Source organism: Lepidochelys kempii, chromosome 1 (assembly GCF_965140265.1).
Source record: "Lepidochelys kempii isolate rLepKem1 chromosome 1, rLepKem1.hap2, whole genome shotgun sequence".
In the NCBI taxonomy this organism is placed as follows: domain Eukaryota; kingdom Metazoa; phylum Chordata; order Testudines; family Cheloniidae; genus Lepidochelys; species Lepidochelys kempii.
Window position 1 is genome coordinate 41,754,627 of NC_133256.1, and position 19,374 is coordinate 41,774,000.

At 40.1% G+C, this 19,374-nt stretch overlaps 1 protein-coding gene across 1 annotated transcript in view; it reads right to left on the reverse strand.

The window, feature by feature from the left end:
* Nucleotides 1-19,374, reverse strand: part of MIPEP (mitochondrial intermediate peptidase) — a 134,740-nt gene that overhangs the window by 107,450 nt on the left and 7,916 nt on the right. Inside the window, exons 3-10 of the mRNA XM_073340102.1 lie at nt 16,951-17,039; nt 13,960-14,046; nt 12,732-12,795; nt 7,232-7,414; nt 5,944-6,100; nt 5,461-5,509; nt 4,527-4,587; nt 3,875-3,927 (exon numbers count right to left, since the gene is read on the reverse strand). Coding sequence (XP_073196203.1) covers nt 3,875-3,927; nt 4,527-4,587; nt 5,461-5,509; nt 5,944-6,100; nt 7,232-7,414; nt 12,732-12,795; nt 13,960-14,046; nt 16,951-17,039 — 743 coding nt within the window. The remainder of the gene's footprint in view (nt 1-3,874; nt 3,928-4,526; nt 4,588-5,460; nt 5,510-5,943; nt 6,101-7,231; nt 7,415-12,731; nt 12,796-13,959; nt 14,047-16,950; nt 17,040-19,374) is intronic.

The window sequence follows — 19,374 nt, forward strand, 5'->3', positions numbered from 1 at the left end:
ACTTCAGTACCAGGCAAATGCATGGAAATTATTGTCAAGAACAGAATTATCAGACACTAAATGAACACGATTTGCTGGGAAAGAGTCAACATGGCTTTTGCAAAAGGGAAATCATGCTTCACCAATCTATTAGAATTCTTGGAGGGGGTCAACAAACATATGGACGAGGGTGAGCCAGTGGATACAGTGTACCTGGACTTTCAGAAAGTCTTTGACAAGATCCCTCAGCAAAGACTCATAAGCAGAGTAAGCAGTCATGAGATAAGATCCTCTCATGGTTAAAAGGTACAAAACAGTTGGAATAAATGGTCAGTTTTCAAAAATGGAGAGAGAGGGGTAAATAGTGGTGTCCCCCAGGGATCTGTACTAGGACCAATGCTGTTCAACATAAGAATGGCCATACTGGGTCAGACCAAAGGTCCATGTAGCCCAGTATCCTGTCTTCCGACAGTGGCCAAAGCCAGGTGCTTCAGAGGGAATGAACAGAACAGGTAATCATCAAATTATCCATCCTCTGTCGCCTGTAACACTGCATCCCATATTCTTCATAGTTGTATGATAACATGATTATGACATAATTATGATGTATTTTGTACAAGATACGTCTTGTGAGATGTCTATGGAAAAGTTATGATGTGCTGAATATAATTATCCTATTCGTATGCATGTATCATTTTTGTATTTGAAGTTATGAATATTGACTATGTATCTGTATTTCAGATGTAGTTACACCTGGTGACACCCACTAGGCAAGATGCTTCCAGTCTAGACAGCTCGTTGTGAATGGCTTATTCAAGGTAATGGACCATTAGGGGAAACAATAGGCCTTAGGAGAAGCTTATCCCCACCTGGTGAGCCTTCCTGGGAACGCTCCAGAGAGCCTATGCATAATGGCTGCTATGACTCAGCAAGGGCATGTGACCAGACCAAATGACACTGAACTCCATTTTGGTACCTGTATTTTTCCCCACAAACTGGACTGGAAACTGAGTTTCAAACAAAGGATACCCGCCATATGGAAAAGCTGTATCAGGTGGGGAGTGACATCATCTCTGGGCCTCACTCCCCATATAAGAAAACTCCTGGAAACATCTGAGGAACAAAGATGAAACTGAGGGAAATCCTGGCCCCAGGCTAAAGGGATTTCTAGCCTGTGTATGGAAATTTGGTGGACTGCTTGTATCATCAGTCAGGGTGAGAAATTGTTAATTCAAATCCTATCCCTCTATTATGTTAGACTTAATTTGTGTTTTTGTTTATTTGCTAGGTAATCTGCTTTGAACTGTTTGCTATAACTTGTAATCACTTAAAATCTATCCTTTTATAGTTAATAAACTTGTTTTATATTTTATCTAAACCAGTGCACCTTTAAATCAGTGGTTCTTAACCTGGGGTGCATGCACTCCCTGGGGGTGCGAGACATGCCAGATTTTTTTAGAAGATAAATAATTGAAAACACAAATTAAGCATAAGCACGTAAGTACAACTACTTTGTTTCATCAAACCTATGTATTTATTAACATTATACATTTTTTAACAATTACTGTAATATACAAACAAAAAATATATCTAGGTTTAAAGAACTGACCTTCTTCAATGGTTTTTGATAAGGGGTGTGAGAACATATTTTGAGAACCAAAGGGGTGCAGGCTGCAGTAAAGGCTAAGAACCGCTTTTTTAAATGAAGTGTCTGGGGAAAATTTCATCTTGGTTAACACAAGGTTGATCTTTCTCACATCGAGGAAAGAGCGAACTGAGCTTACTTTGCACAGGTCCCTGTGCAGTGTCAGACGTTACAATTCTGGGTTTATACTCCAGCAGGGATGCAAGGCGGGGGGAGCTGGGAAATTGGCTGTCTGACCTTGAGTGGCTTAGGTAAAGCAAGCAGGTAACTCAGTTGGGTGTGTGGTGCCACCTGCTGTTGTGTTGGGTGATAACAGTGCCTGGTGAGGCAGGCTGTAAATCTCCAACAAAGCAGCATGAGAGAGGCCTGCGGAGATAGGGGTTTAGAGCCCACGGCTCCCAGACTGCACTCCAGGAGGGGACAACCCGTTACATCACTCATTCCCAGCTCCTGACAAAGAGAGGCTAGGGACACCATCCCTCACATTCATAAATAAGCTGGAAAAAGGGATAAACAGTGAGGTGACAAAACTGGCAGAAGATACAAAGCTACTCAAGATAGTTAAGTCCAAAGTAGACTGCGAAGAGTTACAAAAAGCTCTCTCAAAACTGGGTGATTTGGCAACAAAATGGCAGATGAAATTCACTGTTGATAAATGCAAACTAATGCACATTGGAAAACATAATCCCAACTATACATATAAAATAGTGGGGTCTAAATTAGCTGTTACCATTCATGAAATATCTTGGAGTCATTGTGGGTGGTTCTCTGAAAACATCCATTCAGTGCGCAGCAGCAGTCCAAAAAACTAACAGAATGTTAGGAACCATTAGGAAATGGATAGGTAAGACAGAAAATATCTTAACACTATATAAAGCCATGGTACACCCACACCTTGAATACTGTGTACAGTTCTGATCACCCTACCTCAAAAAAGATATATTAGAATTGTAAAAGGTATAGAGAAGGACAACAAAAATGATTACAGGTATGGAACAGCTTCCATATGAGGAGAGATTAAAAAGACTGGGACTTTTCATCTTGGAAAAGAGACAACCGGGGGGGGGAAGGGGGGGAAGTAAGATAGAGGTTTATAAAATCATGAATGATGTGGAGAAAGTGAATAAAGAAGTGTTTTTTACTTCTTCACATAACACAAGAATAAGGGGTCATCCAATGAAATTAATAGGCAGCAGGTTTAAAACTAACCTAAGGAAGTACTTCTTCACAAAATGCACACTCAACCTGTGGAACTCCTTGTTGTGAAGGCCAAAACTATAATGGGGGTTTAAAAAAGAATTAGCTAAGTTCATGGAGGATAGGTCCATCGATGTAACCCAATACTCTGGGTGTCCCTAGCCTCTAACTGCCCAAAGCTGGGAGTGGACATGAGTGGATGGATCATTCAATGACTGCCTGTTGTGTACATTCCCTCTGAAGCACCTGGCATTGGCCACTGTCAGACGACAGGATAGTGGTCTAGATGGACAATTGGTCTGACCCAGTATGGTTGTTCTTATGTTAATACAGATCATTAACCCTTATCCATTGGAAGCCCTAATGTGTTTCCACAAAGGCTGTGTTTGAGATTGGCTTAGATCTGAAATGGGGAATTTAGACACTTGGAAATATATGCATATACAGATTTCTGATCGCCTCTAGAATACAATTATAATTTCAGCTTCCTGGTAGGTGAATACTGGAGCATTGTGAAATATTGCTTTCACACTGAGAGGCAGCTGGTATAGAAGACTAAGAGAAGAGAGTTGGTAGTCAGAAGCTCAGATTTCTGACCCCTTTTCCTGAGGCTTGGAGCAAAATCAATTCAGCTATACCTGTTTTCCCCATGCAAAGGAAAAGTGGATGCAGACTTTGCATTCAATGGCCATTATGATTTTTTTACACTATTGCATTAAGTTAAGGAATAACAAACAACGTTCAGTTGAGTAAGAAATCTTTATCGGTTCTGAAACTGGTTATTATCTCATATCCCCAAAGAGGTTTGATATTTGGCTTTACAAACAAAAAAGGAAAGGGAATAGACAGAAACACTGATAGGCATTGCAGCTGTAGTGAAGAATAGCTTTGATCAACTGCCCCTACTGATCCTGGTGATTTTTATCATATTAAAGCACTGCCTTATAGAAAGAAATTCTGTGTATATTTATGGATTCCATTACCGCTGTTGCAAGGGCTTGGAATGAACACTCTCTCACATTTACACTGCTAGCACATACTTAAGGAACTTACCTTTCAGCACGCAGGACACCACTGTAATAGGGATGATCCCAAGGCATCAATTTCTGAAACATAAGATTTCGACTTGTAATTACCGCAATGAAAACTAAGTAAATCAAAGACAAAGATCTCACTTTCTTTACATAACTCAGAATGTTTATCACTTCTGTAGTCGCAGCACTTTAAAACGTAATGTAAAGCATCTGACTCCAAATTCATAAACCCTAAACTAGGGATTATGAGCCAGATTTTCAAAAGTGGACATGTAAAGAAAAACCTATTCACGTGCAAAATCAGGGTGTGTGCGTGGAAGGATCAGGCACGATGCCAGGAAAATTGGGAATGCACACTTTTGAAAAAATAAAAGGGCCATATTTTAAAAATTGAAAACAATGTTTAACATGCTCAAAACCAGCCATTACATTTTCCACCTTGGTTTTTGGTTATTGTATGCATCATTCTGTTAAAACCAATAGCTGATGGTCGGTTTTAATACTAGAAACAGCTATTTAAAACCAAAACTATCTGAAACCAAAAGAGCAAGTATCTATCAACATGCAGCTCATATTACAATTGTAAAGACTGAAATTATTTTCCCCATCTGATGTCAGGCTAGTTCATATTATATAAAACCAAAAGAAAATAAATGCACTATATAACTTACTGAATTTTGGGGATTTAGTTTCATCTTCATCCCTTCCATCATTTCAAAATCTTTTAGAGTTCTGTAAAACAGAATTTCACCCTTAAAGTTTTAATTAAAGGGTTTTTTAGCCAATATAGTACAGTATAATGGCAACTGATGTTTTACTGTCTGTAACATATAGTATAAATGCATGCTCCACTACTACCAAGAGCCTATGGTGTGTCAGAGTTGGTCTGTGCTCTGAAAAACCACAGGCAGGTCATTACAGTGGAGCTACTCTCCACTCTGCTCTGCCCACTCCAGGTACTCTCAGGTCCTACTTTTCCCTCTTATTCTCTCCCAAACAATCCTGCTCTCCCATCTCCCCCCGACCCCATATTTGTGCTCAGCCACCATTCCACTCTGCATGATGATGATGCTTTTTGCACTGGAGGAACCATAGGGGGTGGGGTAGGATGAGTAGCTTTGTGTGGGGAAAATCAGGGGTGATAATGGATGTAGGGCATATGGAGGGGAGGCCTACTGCTTTAGTGCTTAACTGGTGGGTCCCTGCGAGGCTCCCTGGGCTCCCTAGCGTTTTTGTTTTCACTCTTATGCACTCTGTAATCTCCTTTTACAGTAGGAGTCACACCAGAACTGTGGACTACACTCAAAAAAATCTGGAGAATGACTTATTTCCTACTTCTAATTTCCCACTTCTAATTTCCCACCACATGTGGCAGTATGACAATATATACGTTTGTTAACCTTTACGTCATGGTGTCTAATTCAATATAAGAAAGTTAATATTTTAATCAAGATGTGAGGGAAGCTAATATTTCAGTAATAACCTTAGAGGAATTTTTTAAATGCTCAAATTATTGGTAACTGGAGTCTTGTCTTGCATCAAAAAACCTATTTTCTTCAAATTAAAATGGGATTTTTTAAATAAGTAAATGAAAAATAGACTCACCGTTGAAACAATCTGTCAGAAAGCGTCTCAAGAAATTGCATTACCTTCTCTGGAAATATGAAATGAAGGCAAATTACAAAACAAAATGCTGACATCAGTTAAATATATTAGTTCACATCAAGAAGCAAACAACTTAGCCTTCCTAGAGCAAGCCTGGTTTTAACTTATCTACTGAAATGATGACACACAGGTCAGAAATTGTACAGGTATATCAAGGTAGCATATAAAAAAATCAGATGTGATAATCATGGCTTTTAGTTACCTAAGCCATGAACATGGAGTAGTGAATTGTGTAGATTACAGTGACTGTTCAAATTAATATTATCTCTTATTGAAAAATACAAATATTTCAGATGACTGCAATAAGACTCTCCAGTGCAACAACTGTGTTGTATTAACAGCTGACAAGTTAAACTATCTACAGTTATCCTCATGCCTGACACAAGTCACATCTTATCATTTCTGAACATACACGTACTTTACCTGGAGTTCTGGCCATTGTTCCCTGAAGAGCCCTGTGGGCAAAGGTATTATAGCCAACTAACTGTGCCAGATGGTTTCTGCTGGTAAGCAGTTCCTCTAAGCAGCGCAGTTGCTCAGCATTTGGGTAAAGAAAAATCTTATAAGCAGCTTCTCGTACCTAACATCAGAAGAAAAGAAATGGTCTCATAATAGCATAAGTCAAAAAAGAAACAGTTCAGTTCCTCCCAATCTAATGAAAGGCCAGGTATCACAGCCACAATGCTTTCAGGTTAAGCAACCCTTTATATAAAATCTATCTAAAAAAGAAAAATAATGATATCCTCCTATTACCCATTAGAAAAAGGGATAAGGACAGCCTGCCTGCTTTCCCTCTTATTAGTTGTGATCTTCTTACAACCCTTGACAAGATCATCCAACATCATCAGGTATATGTATCAACTGGTGGAACACAAAACAATATTTCACCATATGTAGATTTTATTTATGAAGGAGGAGACTATTTAAACAAGCCTTGTTCCACCCTATCATATTATCCTCCACATTTTTAAGTGTCTGATGCAAAATTAATATGAGAAAAAGCAAAAAATAACCCTAAATTTCAATTTGGATGGCAACATTGCTGAATAACAACTAAATGAAATCATCATTATTAAAATACTTGGGTGTGAATTTTTCTCATGAAACTGAATTCTACACTGGTCCTAGAAAAATACAAAAAGAACTTGAAGAACAGAACTTATTTGTGTAAAAAAGGACAAAGGTAACATGTTTAAAAACCATTTTCTGCCTTATGAGCAATTACTTAACTACATAAACTGAATGATCTAAAGTGTTGTGACAGTTTCCTGAAACTCAGGTTTGTACCCACACCCAGAAAAATGGGAGCCATTCCAGGCAGGTTTTAAAATGTCCAAATTGCCTTCCAATTTATAAGCAACCTGAAGGGCCATCTTATAAAGATGCTATCAGGGAAATTCAGTAAAGAATGGGTGTAAGATTTTGTGTGTTTAAAAATAGTCTTGGTAACATGGGTTCAGCTATTCTCCTTAGTTTACCCTGATGAATATTAACAGCTGTGCATGAAACAGTCTGAAAAGGTATTATTAATGCTTTTGCTTTAACTGAATTCTTTTGAGAAAAGCACCCACAGACAGCACTAAAAATCTTAACCCTCAGTTCCTATTTTCTACTTTTAGCTGTTAGAACACTTGTGTCATTTAGTGTCAAAATCACTATGATGCACCTTTGTATTATTGGATGTGCAATAGAGAACTTTGACAATACATACCAGATCATCGGAACAGTCTGCATGCAGACCGGTGATTTGTATGTAATTGCCTTCAACTGCAAAGTTATAGCGAATGTGTTCTGGTAAAATGTGTTTGTCAATCTTGTTGGGCAGGTGAGCTCCAATAAGAAATTGATTACATAAATCCAGTATTTTGATGTTGAGGTCCACTGCTCTTTTACGCTGTAATTAGGAAAAATAAAACAAAAGATACATTTTCACTTAAAATACAGTACAAGTAGCTCTCAGTTTTCCACAGTATTAAGATATGTTTGCACACTAAATCAAATCATGATCTATTCCCAGCAAATACTTACTTACTTAGAATCAGGCCTATGATGTTAAAGAAATCCTAATTTAGGGCTGATCCTGTGCAACTGAAGTCAATGGGAGCCATACTACTGTCTTCAGTGAGAATGAAACCAGGTAGCGTACATATATGCATTATACATGCTTATCTTTCAGAAGAAAAAAAATTCTCTCTCACATTTCTGCCGCGGTAACAATGCATGAAAATTCAAAACAAGTTTATAAAAAACAGAACTTGGGAATGTTTTAAACTACTTTTGCTAAACAATTGGTAAATACTTCTAAAATGCTGGTATAGTCCGATTATTTTGTAAATGACTGAAGGGAAAGAGGGATTTTCAGTAATGGAGGAAATCAAGGAGACATCAGCTAGAGAAGCAGCTACCACGGGTAGCTTGTGTGAAGCTAACTAATCACCACACAGTTCTGACTCTCCTATTATGTAGATTGTGGCACTGCCCAAAGATCACAATGTGCTAGGTGCTGTACAGACATATAGGAAGACAGCCCCTGCCCTGTTACAATCTAAAGCCTTGATCCTTCAAACACTTATATATGCACTTAATTTTACTACTGAGAACAGTTCCATTGTCAATGGGACTGCTCACTTAGACACATGCTTAACTTTACTAATGTGTCTGTAGGATCTGGCCCTAAATAGACAAAACAGACAAAGCCTGGGGGAAGGAATATAGCATAGTGGTAAAGTGATCAGGATGACCACAGAAACATGTCTTGGAACTCCCATATCCTCGTCTTCAAAAGCATATTTGTTTTATTTATGTTCCAAACGTTTACAGTTTCTTGAGGGGGCAAATAAGTTGATGTGGGGAGAGGAAGGGATTGTTGGGAATCTGACAGAGGGAAGAAAATTGAGGTGGGAAATAAGTAGAAGCGGGAAAGGACAGTTAGCAGGAGGAATGAAAAGGAGAAATAAGCACAATGTGCAGAAATGTGAAAGAGACTGGACCGTTGAAGAGTTGTAGTGATACAAAGGGGCAAAATGAAGTGTGGCTAACAACCAGTGGCAACACAACAAATGAGAAATAAAAGTCAGAGTCCAAGTTTCAGAGCTGAGTGAATAATGATGGTAGGAGGTTCTGAAAGATCATTCCAGTTGCTGCTGTATCCATGTGAATGGAGGAAAAGACTGCTGAGCCCATTGTCCTGGGTGTCTTTCTAGGTCTGGGAGCAGAGAGGCTGGAAGGCCCTGAATTCCCCTTGCATTCCTGCATGTAGCAGGTTCTGACTACTTTAGGGAAGGAGCCCTGATAGTCCTGGCATTTTCATAGCTTGCCACATGCAAGCTGCTCCTAGCTGCTAACATTGTTCCCATGTGGAGGATGAAGGGCAAGTTGCTGGGCCACGTGGCCCCAGACAGATACCTCTGAGTTCACTGAAGGACGCAGAGAACTCAGCGTTACTGACTTTATCCCCTCACTTTCTGCTGTTACAGCACATTACAGATACCTAGGCAACATTAAATATTTCCCCCTAGTATTACTTTTCCATTAGGTAAGTTCTGTAGCTGCCAAAGGGATGCTACATGATGTGAATAAGAGGGAAGATTTCCACAAGATGGTCTCTCTATCAAGATATGGGCCACACTGGGAAAATATTTGAAAACCCATAGCCCTATTATAGGGTTATAATACAGCCTAATCCAAAAGGGATCACAATAGTCATTACAACCTCTTATCTGCCCAGACCATAAGAAAAAAATATAAATAATATGGTCTGGCCTGACTTATTCTAAATCCTGATGTGAACAACAGGGGACTTTTGGAAGTATTATCCATAGTTTAAAGTAATGAAAAAGTCAAGAGGTGATAAAAATTCAATATTATCTGTAATTCTTGTTCTCAGAAGGCATGCAGATGTAATAGATCCATGGTGGAGCCTATGAATATGACTTCCTCCAACAGTCCGTTACTTTGTCAAGTAAAAGAGCAAACATATCCCAACTCTGTGGGGATCTATTATAAGTTACATCCTGTAACTCGTGTTCTCAGAAGGCACTTTTCTTATCTCCAAAAGAAATGGATTATAAAAGATCCCTGCTCCTGGAGAATTAAAAAAACCCAGGGATGTCTATGAAAAGCTCAACTACATAAGACGCCATAAGATATTATAAAAGACAACCTGCCATATACATGTTTCAAAAGGGGTGAAAAAATGCCACTGCCACAACAGCAATACATGTTTATAGCTCATTCTGAACAGATAAATACAGTAGTGAGCTAGAGCCGGTTCGCACGAACCGGTTGTTAAATTTTGAAGCAGTTTTAGAACCGGTTGTTAACCCGCTTCCCTGCAGGGGGCGCTGAGGCTTTGATGGGCTCTGGCTGAGAAGTGATGTAATTCCTCCTCCGGCCGCTGGGGGCGCTGCGCTGCAGGAGCCATGTGGGCTGCCGCCTGGCCCTGGCACGAGCCCTGTTGCTGCTGCTGCTCCCTCGACACCTGGCCCTGGAGCTCCCGCTGCTGCCTGGTGGGTCCCTGGCTGCTCTGCTGGGCCAGGGCTGCGTCCTGCTGCTCGGTCTGCTCCGAGCTGCTCTCCCCGTGAGTACCCACCACCCTACCTGCAGCCAGCCCCTCTCTCCAGCCACCCCCGCACCCTCTGCCTGCAGCCAGCCCCTGTCTCCAGCCACCCCCACACCCCCTGCCCGCAGCCAGCCCCTGCCGCACGCACCCCCGCACCCCCTGCCCGCAGCCAGCCCCTGCCGCACGCACCCCCGCACCCCCTTGCCGTGCCTCCAGCCAAGCCTGCACCCCTTTGCCCTGCCCGCAGCCAGCCCCGCACCCCCTGCCTCCAGCTAGCCCTGGCCCACGCCCCTGTCTGCAGCTGGCCCCACGTTCACTGGTGCCCTGTAGTTCCCAGGGCAGTAACCGTGCACACCTGCTTCAATGAGGGGGGCAGGGAGCAGCTGGGACCCACACAGGTGCACACTCTAGGGTGACCAGACAGGAAGTGTGAAAAATCAGGACGGGGGTGGGGGGTAAAAGGAGCCTATATAAGAAAAAGACCCCAAAATTGGGACTGTCCCTATAAAATCGGGACATCTGGTCACCATAGCACACCCCCAGGGAGTGGCAGGGACCCACACATGTGAAACGGAGCTCATTTCTAGTTCAGGCCCCTTCTTTTTTAAAAAAAACTTTACGTAGGGTTAACATACATCTGTATTTTCCCCAGACATGTCATACTTTTTGGTTCTTAAATTGCCATCCGGGAGCAATTTTTAAAATTTAAAAATTCCTCCTGGGAAAATACGGCCGTATGGTAACCCTACTGGTACAAAAAATACATACTGTGGCACATCCCTTAAACCAGAACTTTTATAGGGAACCAGTTGTTAAGATTTTGGCAGCTCATCACTGGATAAATATACTATATATGAAAAAATCCAAAGAGAAACCAACCTCTAGAGACATTCTGAAGAAAACATTCATGATACCTAGGAGGACAGATGAGCTGAGGTATTCTCAACCTTAAGTTCTTTAACACCAAGAGATTCAAACCTAAATTTGTGCCAGGAAGCTGAATCCAAGCAATAATGCTCTGTAGGCAGAGAGAGCAGTATGTGCCATTCAAGCAAATCTTAGGAAGAGATCAGAAATTCACTATGGATGGCAACATACCTCTAACCAAGTGCACCTTAATATGAACTCAAAATTGCAGGACTTGCAAGAAACAGTAACTATGGTCAAACGATCACATACAAAATATCTAAGGGCCTGTCACAAGGGGGGATTAAATTTTTTTAAAATGCCAATTTTGTTTTTCTACATGTCAATTAATATTTCTGTATCATAGTAGCCATACTTTAAATGTTTGCATGCCTTCCTGTCGTACTTTTCCACCTCACCGCTGATTTAAGAGGTGTTAATCTTAGTACACAGTAATTGTAAGAAAATTATTCTGGGAAGGTTTTCCAGTTTGCAAGCTGCTACCAAAACAATGTGTTTCGGTGTTTTCACTGCAAGTCGGCCACCTGAATTTAGTAAAAAAGAGTCTTTGTTTGAAAATCGACTGCTAGAAACTCAAAAATATAGATTTCCTCATGCAGGAATATGTCATGAGTACCAGGAACATTTATGGACATCGAGCCGAACATCTCCAACATATTACTAGCATATTACTAACATACTGCTAGCTCTGGCAGATCCATCTTGGACTCTTGCTGGGGAAAGAGAGAGAGACACTGACACAGGCCACTAAGGGCAACTTAGAGGCTCTAGAGCAGGGGTCTCAATCATGCGACCCATGGAGTTATTTGCTGCGGCCCGCCAAGCTCCCCGTGGCCCCTCCCCCACCCAAGTTATTTCCTGAGGCTGCCAAGCTCTCCTCACCCACCGCCTCCCCCATCCCCAGTGTGCCGCACATCCCCGCTCCTCTGCCTACCTCCAGGCGCTTCCTGCCGCCAAACAGCTGTTTGGCAGCGCTTAGGGCTTTCCAGGAGGAAGGGGGGAGGAGCAGGAAGCAGCACATTCAGGGGAGGAGGTGGAGAAGAGGAGGGGCAGGGATTTGGGGAAGGGGTTGGAACAGGGGCAGGGAAGGGGCAGGGGAAGGGTGGGTCCTCATGGAAGGGGTGGAGTGGGGGCAGGGCCGGGGGGAATGGAGTGGGGGGGTGTCAGTGATGCGGCCCACGGGCCAACGTACTAGTCCTCATGTGGCCCTCCTGGCGATTTGAGTTTGAGATCCCTGCTCTAGAGTCACTAAAAGTATTAGGTTGTGGCACAGACATGTGGCTTGATTCTTTCTGAAGTGCTGTATTTGAGTAGCCTGTTATCCAGATTACGGGAAGCATGTTTTCCCCACCCTATATAGGTACACTGTTGAAACAACTAGCCATTTTCACAAAAATTATACTGTGCAGATACGAACCCAAATGGCAGATCTAAGAGTCCAGAGTCCCCACTTGTAACTCCCTGGGGTACAGGACTGAGTAACAAGGCAGTCTGGAGAGTGAAGGCTGAACTAGACTCTGGGAAGTTGTATAGGACACTACAAATCCAGCCATTTGATAGTTAATGACAAATAGGTTTTTGTGAAGGCTGAGCTCCACTGACTTCCAGAGCATTCAAAGGGGGCAACTCAGCACAGAATCCATTACATATGCCTTGCATTTTGCTATCTGTTTTTAAGAGTCAGACAAACATCTATTCACATGTCATAGACAAAAATAATTACCTTTTCTTCATCCAAATGAATACCACTGATCTCGAAATCAAACATAAAAAGTTCTGCCACTTGCCTAAAAATACAGTAAAACCCTGTTAAAGACCCCCTCATTTCACAGCAGTTGGATCTTAGTGTGTTACATTTTACTGACTATATTTTGATTTAAGATAGAAAATAATTAATTATATCATCTTTTATAACTATTTTTTTCTGTGCACATACACTTCCAGCAGGTTTATTCCTTTGTTTATTCAGTGAAACTGGATGTTTTTCCTTGTAAATATTTTGGTGATTTGCATTGAAAAATGTCTTTTAACAAGCATATAACATTAATTTGTGTAGACTATAAAACATCAATTTAACTTATTTCATTTATTTTGAGTGATGAAGGAAAAAGCCCTTAAGCCTAGAACATCTGATTGTTTGGGGAGGAAAAAGTAGGATAGTTATTGTTACTGTGTGAGAGAAAGAATAATATGTCAGGCAGAAATGAATAAGCAGTACTAAAAATGGTGCTTTATAACAACAATAAAGTGAAAGTAAACAATGCTGACATGTCAATTTGACCCTACAGACTGAAAGCATGTTACCATGCACAACTGCCATTAATAAAAATGCTTGATTTTATCTGAAACTCCAGTAATAAGAAAACAAACAGAAAGCTAACCACACATAGGCATATTTTTCCAGTGTGCTCCAGATATGATTTACATTTAAAAATTTAAGCTGTCAGAGGCTTCTAGATGAATGGACATGCACTCATTTTAATTTGTAAGAACCTAAATACATTCCACTCCCTATTTTCCTTCTTAAATTTATACCTTATTACTGTTTACGTTGTTAGATGTATATCATAGCAGAATAGAATAGTGCAATTTGGTTGAGTTGATTTTGTTATGGAAAACTTAACTTTTGCATTTCCTCATTTTCTAAAGATTTAAACTGGGCAAACTAAACATAGCTTTTAGCTATACACACACACACAAAATGTGTACTCCAGCACATCCTATTCATAACCATAACTGAACTTCCTGACTACTGCACAGTTAAATTCTCAGTGGCTAATAAAGTTGCATAAAAATGGAGTCTCAGATTTTCTGGCCCATTGTGTTTTGCAGTTCTTTTACAAAAGGGTGCTGAACTGTCCATCAATTTAACAATACAGAAATATTTCCAAGCATTTTGGGGACTAATTTATAGTGTATTAACTTCTAAAATGTTAAACATTAACAAGTACCTGGTTTCTGGATCTAGGGAATCCATAACCTCTTTATTAGCCAGCAACTGTTTCAAACTTTGGCACAGCTCGATATTTGTATTTAACCTGAAGAGATAAAGATGAAAGCAACGAAGTATCAGAAATAGTTACTGACATTTCAGTCTCTCGGCATTACTTGTTCAAAGGCAGAGCTGAATCTTTTCTGACATACACTATTAGAAATCAAGGGCGAAGTTTTCAAAATGCTTTCAAGTTGTAACTGTACTCAGAAATTACTGTACAATACAAGGAGACAAGTTATACATTCTAGCATTTATGACTATGCAGGTGGGTAGTTATTTTCAACAGGCAAGTATTTTTGCATGACATATTGTTGCAAGTAGGACAAAGTCTAAGGATAGTGGCTTATTTAAAGCATTCAACAGAAAAATGTAGTTTCTGACAGAGCATAATATATGCAGCGGTTCTCAAACTGTGGATTGGGACCCCAAAGTGGATTGTAAGCCCATTTTAATGGGGTCGCCCAGGCTGGCTTATACTTGCTGGGATCCAGGGCAGAAGCCCAAGCCCCACCGCCCAGGGCCAAAGCCCAAGTCTCAGGGCTTTACCCCTGGGCAGCGGGGATTAGGTTATAGGCCTCCTGCCTGGGCCTGAAACCCTTGGTCTTCGGCTTTGGCACCCCCAGGGTGGCAGAGCTTGAGTGGGCTCAGGCTTTAGTCCCCCCTTCAACCCTTCCCAGGGTCGTGTAGTAATTTTTGTTTTCAGAAGGGGGTCGCAGTGCAATGAAGTTTGAGAACCCCTGATCTAATGGTTAGAATACAGGACTGGGAGTCAGAAGCCCTATGTCACTATGTGCAACTCATTAAACCAGTCTGTGCCTCAGTTTCTCCATCGATAAAATGGACATAATACTTATCATACCTACCTCACAGAAATGCTGCAAGGATTAATAACTTAATGTCAGTGAAGCCAAGTCGAGACCTTGTGTGATGCTGGCAGACCAGGCACCACCTCATGCGATGGCCCTTAGGCCTCACTGAACACTGATAAATGTACAGCTGGAAACCAGACTGGCTTACCTGCTGTGTGTTAGCATTATTAAAATAGTTATTAGAATTATAAGAATGTGTTTAGAGTTTATGGAATGTTTGTAGGATGCTGCATGTATTAATCCTGCTTATATCTGTATCCCATGTTATAAGATAATATTTAAATGTGTGCTCTGTGACTATAAAAATGTTTGCTAAGACTGTAACCCCCACCCCCACCCCCCAAGTCAGGGGAGAATCATTACCAAGTTGGAAATACTAGTTTACCACAAGGGGTGTAATCTTCTTCCCAACAAAAGACTGTCTTTAGGCATCAGACAAGCCATTGTGGACAAAAGACTTTGTTGATAGCTTCCCCCACACCCCTAAAAAGGATATGTGCACAATCCCATGTCCCATCACAGCTTGAATGCTGGAGAAAGGGAATAGAAATTCATGCTAAGGAGCAACTGGTATATTTATGCTGTCTGGACTCTGAGGAGCAAAGATTCCTAAACATAAGCAAGAGATTCCCAAGCTGTTTGGCTCTGGCTAGCCCTAAAAGACATAAAAGGTTGCTTATAGAACCTTTACTACCTTTTGAATTTAAGATTGTACCTCATTTGCATGTGTATGTTACCTGCTTTAACCTTGTAAATAACTATTTATTTTTCCTAGTTAACAAACCTTTAGCTGGTTTGTTACACAATTGGTTAAAAGCGTTCTCTTCGGTTTGAGATCTGAGTACAATTGACATTGGGTAAGTGACAGGTCCCTTGGGGACTGGGAGTATTCTGCATATTGTTGTGATTTTTGGTATAAGGGACCATCGGTCACAGAGGCAGGTTTGCCTGGGTGGCAAGAGAGATCAGAGGACTCAAGAGGACTATCTCTGGCTCCCTACTCAGACGGTTACAGTGCCTGTGCCGTTCACACTTGTTACTTGGTTGATGAAATCTAAGTATAACACACACACACAACCAGTCTGAGGTTCATGCCCTGGTTCCTGACAGTCTGCCCTGAGGTTGGTACTCACAGTCGTAAGCCACTTCAGAAAGCATGACACCTTGTGTGAAAGGAACTATATAAATGCAAAGACTTACTACTGTTACTAAACAGAAGCTAGTAATCCAGGGATGCTATTTGCCACAGAAAGAAGCATACAACGTAAATACAGAAAGAAAAGGAGTACTTGTGGCACGTTAGAGACTAACCAATTTATTTGAGCATGAGCTTTCGTGAGTTACAGCTCACTTCATCGGATGCTCACAAAAGCTCATGCTCAAATAAATTGGTTAGTCTCTAACGTGCCACAAGTACTCCTTTTCTTTTTGAGAATACAAACTAACATGGCTGCTACTCTGAAACGTAAATACAGTAGCTGCCTCCAAACTTTCATAGTAGTTAAGAAGTTTCTGAGATTCAGGTTAATTTGTGCTTTCCTCGTCTCTAAAAGTTTACTTCAATCCAAACTGACATTTAAAAACAGACAGTCCGCAGCAAGGTAAGCCCTACTGAGTAACCCCCCCCCCCGCTTTAGGTCTTGAAAAATCCACTGGCAGGTAGGAAGTGCAAACAAGTGCACAGGCTCAAGCCGTCAGTTTCTACTGAATTTACTCTTACGATTATTATTTCTAGTCTTGGTGGCGTGAAGCCTATCAAGCATATGCGTTGATGCGGCGCTGTCCCTCTTAGACGGCAGAAAGCTCTGCTGCCGGAGCTTGGCTGGTCACAGCTTTGTTAGACGCTCGCAGAGAAAACTGACGACGACTCTGGCCCGGGTATTGGTGTATGTGACCTTACACCAGTCACTGTAAGGATGAATCTTTAAATAACTCATTTAAAAACAAAGTTGCTATCTGTTCCACACATAAAAACCTCACACACGTTAACAATAAGCAAAAAAGTTATCTGTTGGATAGTGCAGAATTTTTCAGACATGAAAGCTAATTTTACAGCAACATAAATGAACAAAACATACTTTTCTACCATGGTACCAATGTTTCTGCAGGCTTCTTCAGCAGCCTCTCTGAATGCAAAGTCAGGGTGGGCAATTTTCACGAAGTCAGCCTGACATAGTAGAAAAAGAAGAGAAGTGGTGGTGATGGGAAAGATTGTCCATAATTTGAAACTTACATGCAAGTTAGTTTTTAGAGAAGAGTTGGAATTTATATGGCACAGATTTGTAAACATGTTTAAACTTCCTAAATAAATAAATAAATAGTTTTTAAAAAGGTTGGCAATTCCACTCAGCTTAACATGTTTCCACTGTTACATGCAATCTCTTTTCACTGAGCACTTTCACATAAATTTGTCTTCTCAGAACCAGTATCTGTTAAGAACCTGTCAACAGTTATTAATTGCTATAGTATAAATTTCACTCCAAAGAAAATATTTTCACTTAGGTTTTTATTATTATTATTTTCAGTTAGGCATGTACCTTAGAAAAAGGTTCTTTCCCTTGCAAGAAACACTCATAAAAAAACAGTGCCTTTGAATCTTACTGCTTTAAAACTTTCTATTGTTTACTAAACTCTATTCCAGAAAAATAAACATGTTTTGTATTGTTTTTTCAAAATTTAGTATAGACCATCTACTCCTAAGACACGTTTTAAGAAATATCTTAAATATTGCTGCTATAAATATTACACGCTTGCTTGAAAAAGGGTTTTATAAACTAAGTACAGAACTTTATGTTAAAGCTTTAATCTTTCATCAAAATTGGATAAAAACCCATGAGAGACTACATCTTTCAAAAGGTCTCGCCACCATTTGTAGAGAAACAGACAAATGCCAGCATACTACTGGAAAAAGTGTCACATAAGATTAAAGGATCAACAGAGACTTTCAGTAAAATAGTGAATCCTGCCTTGAGCAATGTGATAGGTTTCCTCCATGCTCACTAAAGCCTCAATCCTGCAAACATCCAAATGTTTAACTTCACTCCCATGAAAAGTTCCACTGAAATCAATGGCATAGCTCATGAAGGTACATTTAAGCATGTGTGTCTTTATAGGACCAGGGCTTAAAGGCCCAATGTTGCAAATTGTTATCCGCACAAATAGTACTTCTACAGCCAACAGGACTACCATATGAATAAGAACTACACACTGGGAGTTTACAGGATTTGACTTACACTTGTGAATTCCCTGCTGGCCCATGCCCAGTTCAATGGTGACATGAGGACACAAACCTAACAGTGATACATGTTTTACTTCTCTTATTATGTATGATCTTGTGGCCTACTTTTTCTCTGAATTATTTTTAAAATGGAAAAAATAACCTTAAGAAGTTTCAATCTTTCAAATGCACTAAAGTTTTCCAGATACTGCAAGAGACACCTATCTTGGTATTAGACTAAGCTGTTTTCATATGATTATGCTAAATATTTACCAGATTTCATTGCTTTTCATGGTAAATGTCATCACGCAGATTTTAAAATATTTTTATATACACAAGAATAGACTATTTTGCACAAGGAAATAAACTGCAGATTGCTATACTTACAACTGTTGAATATTTCATTCTGTTAAAGGTTATCTGGATTTATTTGAAATATATGAAACTCCTTTCAAAAGAAAAACTGAAACTGAATGTGGTTTACTATGTAATATAGCATACATTTATAATCTTTCTGAAAACACATAATTTTTACTTTAAGTGTTTGGAGTCATTTTATGGGTCGAATTTTCCAAAGGCACTCCAACTTCACCTCCTAATTTGCTTACATAAAATATACATCTATATTTTGTGCACTTTTTTATAGGGCTATCAAGTGATTAAAAAATTAATCGGGATTAATCACACTCTTAAACAATAATAGAATACCATTTATATAAATATTTTGGATGTTTTTCCACATTTTTAAATATATTGATTTCAATTACAACACCCAATATAAAGTGTACAGTGCTCACTTTATATTTGCTTTTTTATTATAAATATTTGCACTGTAAAAATAAAAAATTGTATTTTTCAATTCACTTAATAAAAGTACTGTAGGGCAATCTCTTTATCATGAAAGTTGAACCTACAAATGTAGAATTATGAATGCAGTTATTTTTGTACAAAAATAAAACAAGCCTGCAAGTCCACTCAGTCCTACTTTTTGTTCAGCCAATCGCTCAGACAAACAAGTTTGATTACATTTGCAGGAGAAAATGCTGCCTGCTTTTTGTTTACAATGTCACCTGAAACTGAGAACAGGCCTTCTCATGCCACTGTTGCAGCCAGTGTTGCAAGATATTTATGTGCCAAATGCGTTCAAAAAAGAACTAGATAAATTCATGGAGGATAGGTCCATCAATGGCTATTAGCCAGGATGAGCAGGGATGGTGGTGTCCCTAGCCTCTGTTTGCCAGAAACTGGGAATGGGCAACAGGGGAAAGATCATTTGTTCATTCCC